General features: G+C 42.4%; 1 protein-coding gene across 1 annotated transcript; it reads left to right on the plus strand.

Moving 5' to 3' along the window:
* The first annotated feature begins 754 nt into the window (after nt 1-754).
* Nucleotides 755-4,930, plus strand: LOC143961502 (olfactory receptor 9G19-like). Its single transcript, XM_077470798.1, has 2 exons — nt 755-941; nt 3,833-4,930. The coding sequence occupies exon 2, from the start codon at nt 3,930-3,932 to the stop codon at nt 4,872-4,874; it is 945 nt and encodes a 314-aa protein (XP_077326924.1). The 5' UTR covers nt 755-941; nt 3,833-3,929; the 3' UTR covers nt 4,875-4,930.
* The last annotated feature ends 4,956 nt before the right edge of the window (nt 4,931-9,886 follow it).

The following is a 9,886-nucleotide window of genomic DNA, read 5'->3' on the forward strand; positions in this document are numbered from 1 at the left end:
AGATCACAGTTTGTGATCGGTAGCTTTCTGATCATGTGGTCGCCATGACAGCCAATCACGGCAGTCACATGACCATACCATACTAAACCTCTTGGGGAGCCAGCAGGTATCGGCTCCAAGGGGTTCAAATATTTTCTTGCTCAGTAGAATAGCAGAACTACATACCCCCCAACATTTTGAGATGGGAATGAGGGACACCTACTAACAAATGTATGTAGGCATAGGCCACACCCCCTGTAACACCCTTTTAAAGGAGAATTAACCACAACAAAAAGGTTAATTAAATCCACAAGGACTTTTTTTTACCACTACTATTCCTTTATATTGGATTTTAAAATGTACAAATGCAGCAATTTAGAAATTGGATGAAAGTTTTAGCACAGGGGAAATACTTTTTGAAAGAAAAAAGTGCATTTTATATACAACTATATAGATCAGACCAAAATGGGGGACAAATGAGGTGGAATGAGAAACAGTGGGACATTGTTCTAAATCAGGTACAGTCCCTCCAAATCAGGGAAAGATGGGAGCTATGGAACTATAGATACATTGGTCATTCAATCCTTTGCTGTATTATTATGGATAACATAAACTAAAAAGATACTAAATAATAAACCAAAATATATTTTTGTTTGCTTCATTCAATTTGAAATGTTAATTATAGACATTTTTTTTTTTTTACATGCCAAAGAAAAAGGGAACATAAATAAGTCTTCAAATCCTTACAGATCTCTACACCAGAGAGCATCAATCATCTCTCCAGCTTGTTGACTATTATCAGCAGAGGGTATAAATGACCAAACAGCTTTAGCTGTAGTTAACTAGCTACATGGCAAAGAAACTGGATGATATGTAGCCTTGATGAGAACCTCAATTATTTTTTTCTTTATTTTAATTTTTTTAATGAGAAATATCAGATGTTTTTTCAAAGGTCCTTTGCGGTAAGTTAGCATATTTCTAATATTTTACAGGTGGTTGTAGCCGTATTAGTGTGCTTGCAACAAGAACAATTGAGTACTGTCCTTGACAATCTGGAAGGGTTGAAAAGTCAGAAGGTTATTTTATCTTAATGCCTTTCTTTGCATTAAGATCAAAAATAAAAAACAAGGAAAATTAGAAATATTGAAAGGTAATTATGGGCCCCTTATTTTGCCTATAGGGAGGGTCTTGGAGAAGATAGGTAGAGGTGTTGACGCTGTCGGCTGGGAGAGGGTGGGAAGGGAGGCCTATTTATTTTTCTCTCTTCTTTTCCTTTGTTATTTTTTGATACTAACATGAGGTTGGTCAGAGTTAATAGAAAGATGGATGGAGCCAAATACAGGGCAATCTTAGAAGAAAACCTGTTATGCCGCGTACACACGATCTGATTTTCTGATGGGAAATGTTGGATGTCAGCTTGTTGGCGGTAAGTCTAACCATGTGTATGCTCCATTGGACATTTGTTGTCAGACTTTCCACCTACAAATGTTGGCTAGAATGCTCTCAAATTTTCCGCCAAGAAATGTGTGTTGTTGGACTTTCCAATTGTGTGTACACAAGTCCGTCGGACAAAAGTCAAAAGTACAAACACACATGCTCAGAAGCAAGGACGAGCCAGAAGAGACCAGTCTTGTAAACTAGCATTCGTAATGGAGAATTAACATTTGTGACATGGCAAATTATAAAATGTACAAATGCAGCGCACAATTCTCTTCTTTAATGGGATAATAATGAAGCTGCTTTTCTGGTGATACTGATGGAGTTATTGCAAACAAATTTTCAAAGGCTTTTTTATTTCTAGCGGTATCAAGAATAATATTATTATGTTTTCTTTTTTTCTTTTTGCAAGTTACCACAACACCATTATTCCGTACCGTAGTTTTTAAGAACAACATACAACTATGTTGGTGTCTCTTATCAATTTTACACGGTATTTTTTAAAATGTAATTGGCTACTCCCAAACTGTCATTTGAAGTAAAACACATAGCCAAGTATTATTCTACACAATTTTTTTTTTTATTGTGCATTAAAAAAATGAAACAAATACAATTAGACATGTTATCTGCCAATAGAACTTAACCAAAAAGTGCATTCTATGCTTCCAAAAATATACCAAATCAAATCATTATTTAACCCAAAAAATAATGTCAAAGCAATAACTCTAAGGCCAATAATAAATAACATGTAATCTCCTCCGATTCCACAACATGTCTGATTGATGAACGGCCATTCAGAAACGAACTAAAAAGCACAAATCAACACTCACCAAACTTCTACTAACACAAAATGAGCATAAGGGAGCCCAAAGTAGTACATCTAGTACGGCACTATGTTCGTAATTGTTGGCCAAAATTTGTGTGACTATGTGTATGCAAAACAAGTTTGAGCCAACACCCTTTGAACAAAATTCCACAGTTTTGTTGTTGGAACGTCTGATCATGTGTACAGGGCTGGCACACTTTGAATGACAACTGCATGGTCAAGAAACACTGTAACCATTTGATATTTTTATAATTTTTTTGAAACAGATAGAGCTTTTTTGGTGGTATTTAATCGCCACTGGGTTTTTCATTTTTTTGCTGAATAAATGAAAAAATGCTAAAATATTGGAAAAAAAAAACAACTTTGTTTCTGTTATACAATTTTGCAAATAAATACATTTTCTTCTTCACTGATGGGCTGCACTGATGGGCATTGATGAGGTGGCACTGATGAACACAGATATGTCGCACTAATGGGCACTGATGGGCACTGATGAGACTGCACTGATGAGGCTGCACTGTTGGGTGCTAATGAGGCTGCACTGCTGGGCATTGATGAGGCGGCACAGATAATGCGACACTGATGGGCACTGATGAGGCTGCACTGATGGGTACTGATAAGGTGGCATTAATGGACACTGATATGGTGCACTGATGGACACTGGTGAGGCTACACTGATAAGGCAGCACTAATGGGCACTCATAGGTGACACTGATGGACACTGATATGTTGCACTGATGGGGTTGCACTGATAATCAGTGCCCTGATTATCAGTGAAAATGTCACCTGTAACTGGAAAGCCAGTCATCAGCTTTCCTTTTCTCAGACACTGACAGCGCTGAGGAAAGGAAATGTCTATAACATGTGATCAGATGTCATTGGACAAAGCTGATCACATGGTAAAGAGCTTACGTCATTGGCTCTTTACCCTGATTGGTATTGTGATGTGTCCGAGGGACACAGCTCACCAATGAGTGCAGCGCCCCCTTGAGGGCTCATGCCACGTACACATGATCAGAATTGTGGTCAGAAAAAGCTTTGATGGTTTTTCCGACAAAATTCAGATGGAATTCCGCTCAAACTGTCTTGCATAGACACGGTCACACAAAAGTTCTCTGAACTTTCGACCGTCAAGAATGCAGTGACGTACAACACTACGGTGAGCCGAGAAAATTAAGTTCAATGCTTCCAAGCATGCGTCAAATTGTTTCTGAGCATGCATAGGAATTTTGCGCTTTGGAATTTGTACAGATGATCGGAATTTCCAATCGGAACTTTTTCTGACCGAAAAAATTGAGAACATGCTCTCAATCTTTTGCTGGCCGAAATTCCGCCAGCAAAAGTCCGATGGAGCATATACACGATCCCTTTTTCCAACCAAAACCTCTCATCGGTCTTTTGCTGGCCGAATTTACGATTGTGTGTACGTGGCCTTACACATGCAGCGCAATGTGAAGAATGTCATACAAGGTCCAGTCAGGATGGTAAAGCCACCGCCCGGCCATTATTCTGCTATAGGCCAGACGTGAAGGTGTTAAACTCTTTACTTCTAATGTGTACTAATAAATGCTTTTATTTGAATGTATGCAGATGATGTTTACTTAAGTACGTGCTTGAATATATTAGTAAGTAACAAACAACAATTACCTATTATTCTGTAAACGTATATATTTTCATTACTCAAAAGATGTACAATAACAATAATATTACTGTAGCCCTTCTGCTGGGATTTCCAGGACTCCGGTATTTTAAAATAGTGGTCTTTTGTATTCTTCTGATGGTTTACTCCGCCACAGTATGTGGGAATATCCTGATCATCATTTTGATATCCTACAGCAAGAACCTCCACACCCCAATGTACTTCTTCCTCGCTCAAATAACAGTTTCAGATATAACATTGAGTACATGCATTACACCAAACGCTCTAAAAGTTATAATCAGTGATGGCGCCACAATTCCCTTCATTGGATGTCTCATTCAATTTTATTTATTTTTTGCCTTGGAAACTTTAGATTGTTATCTTCTTACAGTCATGGCTTATGATCGATACCTGGCCATTGGTAATCCGTTATATTATCATTCTATAATGACTTCTAGGTTATGTTTGATTTTAATCATCCTATGTTGGTTTCTAGCGCTTGTACCACCCACATATGTGATAGATAAAATATGGAAAGCCAATTTCTGTGGATTCAACATAATTGACCATTTTTTCTGTGACTTTGACCCTATAATACAACTTATTTGTTCAGACACATCACAAATTCAGGTGGAAGCAAGGTTTTTTTCTGTGCCAGTGGTTATGTGTCCATTTGTAGTCATCGCCATTTCCTATGCATATATTGTAGTCACCATTGTTAGGATTCCTTCTGTAAGCGGGAGACAGAAAGCTATATCCACGTGCAGTTCTCACCTCTCTGTTGTGGTCATTTTTTATGGGACCCTTTTAGCTATGTATGCATTTCCGAGTTTAGAGTCAAGCACCACCAGAAAGGTCTTCTCCATGTTCTACACTGTGCTGGTACCTTTACTTAATGCTGTTATATACAGTCTCAGAAATAGAGACATCAAAATAGCTTACGTGAAATTAAGAAGCCATTTTTATGGAACATGCACAAGGAAATTTTTCTAAGAACCTTATGCATCTGAAAAAAGATATTACAATTGTTTGCCTGACAAATTATGTTACTCTTTATGCAATTCATACACAAAAAAGTAACAAAAAAATATTTTTTTCTTCTATTCAGCATTAGTTAAAAAAAAAATTACTGTACATAAAAAAGTATACTGTACATCTTACACATACGGAGCAGCAGCCCAAAAGACCAAAAGGATGTGGCCAAATCGTTCTAATCAACCCTGTCAAACACCTTCTTGGCATCTAGTGACAAGAAAAAACCCTGTTTGCCCTGCAATGTCAACCAATGATGGAGATTCAGTGCCTTCATGGTGTTGTGCCTGGCCTCCCTACTTGGAACAAAGCCCACATGGATGAAAGAAATAAGAAAAGGCAAGTGTGGCAAAGGCTGATTTGCCAAAATCATGTTAAGAAGTGATAATGGATGATAATTCATAACTAGGGAGTCATCCTTTCCCTAGTTAGGGATCACCATAATAAAGTAACTGGTGGGAACAAGAAGAAGGGGTCACCAAAGATCTTAAAGCCACTAGAAATCTTGACTTTAAAACATCTGCAAAGGTCTTATAATACTGGAGGGCCAGACCAACCAGGCCGGGAGTTTTGCCTGGTTTCATCTCCATGAGTGCCCTATGCAACTCTTCCTTAGAGATAGGAGCTTAAATTTTAAGCGCCTCCATCAATGGGATAGGAGCAGGACTGTAATGTTGCCGGAATTACGAGACAAGCTTCAACCTAAAAAGTATACAACTTATTTTATAATTTGGCCTGTTTGAATTCACACTAACCAGAGCTATTTACAAACAAAATAAAGGCTATTTTTCAATTTTCAATTTTTTTCTTGTTCAATATTTTTATTGATTGGAATGAACAGGAGAGGTGTACAAACATTTTACTGGATAACCATTTGAGATAGGTAGGTAAGACTTGAATGTTGCTCCATCAAATAACTGCAAATCGGGGAGGTGTTGAGCAGTAGCCACAATAAAGAGACACCATGGCTGGGGATAGAGGTGGCATTGTGAGATTTGAGGTAGTGTGCTATCAATGGGGGATATTAGGGAAAGATGCCCAATCATGTACTGAATCTACTGTTCATTGACAGATTTGTTAAGAAGAAGAAGAAAAGAAGGTAATGGGTTGAAAATAGAGTGAAATAGAAAAGAGAGAAAGGGGAAGAAGGGGGGGGGGTGTTCCTGGGAAGTGGGGGCATGACAGTATTATTATTCCTATGACATGTAGGCCAGTCAAGTTCCTCCAGTCAAGTTCCTCCACCCCAAACTCGCTCATCCATGTCTTTATGGACCTTGCTTTGTGCACTGGTGCTCAGTCATGTTGGAACAAGAAGGTGCCAGTGCCACTAACATGAGGGCATTGCATGAACCGACACACTGACTGAGTGTGCTGCTCAATGATCCCCGGGCCCCCAGGAAGATAGGCTGGGGTGTTCAGCAGGCTCCAGACCAGCTAAAGCATGTCCACACGTCGTCGTACAGCTGCACTCCCGCCCTGTGGTGGTGGAAAGAGCCAGGCTAACGGGCTTAGAGCTTACTTCCTGGCGCAGAGTGCCAATCCTAGGAGTGCAATTAAAAGAACCCCGGACCAGGAGGGAAGGAGGTTCGCCTCCCCTGCTCTAAGGAGGGGACCGGGGAGGGTCAAATGAGATCCCCCCGTACAGGGCCGAGGAGTGACAGGCTTTGGAAGGGGTGTTGCAGCACATGGTAATGGCCAAATACCTGTAAACCCAAAGCAGAGCTGTACAACTTTGGAAAGAGATCTCCCAGGAGAAGGGAGAGACACCTCGGTTTATGTCAGTGGAATGGAGGGTCTGGAGGTGGAGTGTATTGGAGGGGACCCAAGTCTTTAGGAGGTGGAAGGAACCCCAGGAGGGACTGTTGGATCCCTGGAAGTTGAAAGTTGTGGCACTACAAAACCCAGCAGCGAATCAGCAAGAATCGGCAAAAGACTTGTGATGAAGCCAGAGACAGCATCTACAGGGCAGGTGCAGTAGGTTAACCCTTTGTACGGTGATCTTAATAATTAACTAAGTGCATCTCAGTCAGAGCTAATAGTGGATTGGGATTTAAGAGAACATCTGAGAGCACTTCCTACAAAGAAAGACATTCAATTACTTATAACTGCTGTTGAATAATCCAGCAAACAGGCTGTGGAGGGGTTAAGGGAGGAAATAGGGGCACTGGGACACAGAGTAGAGGAAATAGAGATAGGCCAGGATGATATTAGACAAGGAGTGGCTGATAACCAAGATATACATCATGAGGAAGTATTGAATTATCTGTTAGATCAAATGGATAATCAAGAAAATAGAGATTGTAGGCAAAATATATGCATAAGGGGTCTGCCTGAAATAAAACAACATTTTAATTGCTTCCATAGGTGATCAGTCTGTCCCATTGCATTCTGGGGCCATCTGAACTGGATAAAATTAAAATAGGCAGAGTCCATCGTGCCCTTGCCCCTACCCCACAAAATGCATAAAAACCAAGAGATGTAATTTGTAAACTACATAGATATTCAATGAAAGAAGCCATCATGAAAGCAGCCCATAATAAATCCATGGGTGATTTTGAAGGTGCAAAAATAGCCTTATTTTCAGATTTATCATATAGAACTCTTATGCAATGCAGATTGATTAAACCCTTACTGGAAGTTAAACAAGCAGCTGATGTTAAATATTGCTGCAGATACCCCTTTAAGGTTGTAGGAACCTGAAATGGGAAAACAGCAACTTGTAAAATGAAAGATGATTTGCAACACTTCACAGAGGTGCTGGAGCTCCCCCTGGTGAACTTTCCGGATTGGAGCTTGAATAACTATAAACCATCGCTACAATAACCATCGCTACAATGACCAGAATGATGGAAACAAGTGCCAGTTAAAGGTCAAAAGACAATTGATGTGGATGTGGATAAGACAGGACTAGAATCTGGTTATAGAAAGATATGCCTTAGTAATGGTGTAAAGTGAAATAGGCTAAGAGGAAAGGAGCAGATTGCCTAGAGTTGAATGAGTGGAATGGGGGGGGGGGGGTACTTTGGGTGAGGGGAGGAGGAGAGGTTGTTTTTTTCCCTCTGTACTCTCTTAATCCCCCAGCACCTCCTTTTTTTTTAATCCCTTTTATTACTGCCCTTTTTTCTTTTTTGGGAGGGTGTTGTTTTTTTCCCTCTGTTCTCCGATGGTCCAGCACCACCCCCCCCCTTTTTCCCCTCCTATCCCCCCCTAAATACTTTTTTGTTTTCTCCCCTTTGGTGGGGACTTTTGAGGCAATATGCTGTAATACCTAAAAAAAAAAAAATGCTATAAGAATATAAATGGAAGCCAGGGTTTACAAGGTACACTGTTCATGTTTTTTTCATCTTTTCCCCAATAGGTCGGTCCTGAGACAAGGGACTTTGTTTTCTGCCAAAAGGTGGAAGGGGGGGACTCCGAGCACAGGTGGTGCACCTCTGCCCGGATTCACCCTCCCTTTAGGTTTGTTCTATTTTTGTCATATGTTCTCCTTTCTTCCCTATTCATTTTTGTTCGTGTTTAATCTTCTGTGTAAACATGTTGGCTGCTAATGCTCTATTTGGCCACTAGATGGTTTATGGTGTGCTTCTGGGCCTGTGCTATGTATTGCACATGCCCGGCGGGTGAGCTCCTCCAGTGCATGGTTGGCAGGTGACAGAGGTCCTTCCAGATCCCTACTCAGGCCTTTGTGCAGGGGGGGTGCCCCTACGTGTCACTGCTGCATGTATTTCCATTACACGAGCGGAGACTTCCTTTCCACCGGTGATGCAGCTTTGAATGATGTCATCACGCCCCTCTGGGCGGGGCTACGCCACGCACCTCTGTGTCAGAGAGACACTCTGAGTTCCCTCCCCAGCTGTTTTGTTTTACAGCTCATGGGGCGGAACCAGCAGCATTATGCAATCAGCTTGTGCTGATTGGGTTTCCTACATACTCATTCACTATTTAACTGCCTGCCAACCAGCCACCGCCATTATACTGCGGTAGGTCGGCACGATCCAGCGAGCCATCGTAGCTATATGTCGGCTCCTTTAAGCGGGATAGCAGACGTGCAATACCTGCACCCCTTCCCCCATGTCAACACCATGCCTGCACCCCCTCCCTTATGTCACCACAATACCTGCACCCCTTCCCCCATGTCAACACCATGCCTGCACCCCCTCCTTTATGTCACCACAATACCTGCACCACCTACCCCCATGTCAACACCATGCCAGCACCGCCCTCCCCCACATGCCACCCCAATACCTGCAGCCCCCTCTCCCATGTTTACACCATGCCTGCACCGCCCTCCCCCCATTTCACCACAATACCTGCACCCCCCATGTCAATACCATGCCTGCACCTGCCTCCCCCATGTCAACAACATGCCTGTACCCACCTTTCCCATGTCAACACCATGCTTGCACACGCCTCCCCCCATGTCAACACCATGCCTGCATCCCCCACCCTATGTCAACACCATGCTTGCAGCCGCCTCCCCCCATGTCAACACCATGCCTGCATCCCCCTCCCCCATGTCAATGCCATGCCTGCACCCACTTCCCCCATGTCAACACCTTACCTGCATCCCTCCCCCCATGTCAACACCATGCCTGCATCCCCCTCCTCCTAAGTCACCACCATGCCTTCATCCTCTCCCCCAAGTCACCACCATGCCTGCACCCCCTCCCGCCTAGTCACCATCATGCCTGCACCCCCCAAGTCACCATCATGCCTGCACCCCCCAAATTACCACCATGCCTCCACCCTTCCCCATGCCAGCCTGTAACACCCCAAGTCACCATGCCTTCACCCAAACACCTCTCCCCCTTGTCACTGCTCTTGAGGAGATGTAGCTAGACTGCAGCTAACACTCTGTCTGTGGCCAACACTCCTCTGGGGGCATGGATTTAAGAGGCACTCTGCGGGGGGCACTGATTTAAAAGGCACTCTGCTAGGGGCACTGATTTAAGAGGCACTCTGTTGGGGACAGT

This window comes from Lithobates pipiens, unplaced genomic scaffold, assembly GCF_037356315.1.
Source record: "Lithobates pipiens isolate NorthernLeopardFrog02 unplaced genomic scaffold, aLitPip1_a1.2 Scaffold_8, whole genome shotgun sequence".
Lineage (NCBI taxonomy): Eukaryota > Metazoa > Chordata > Amphibia > Anura > Ranidae > Lithobates > Lithobates pipiens.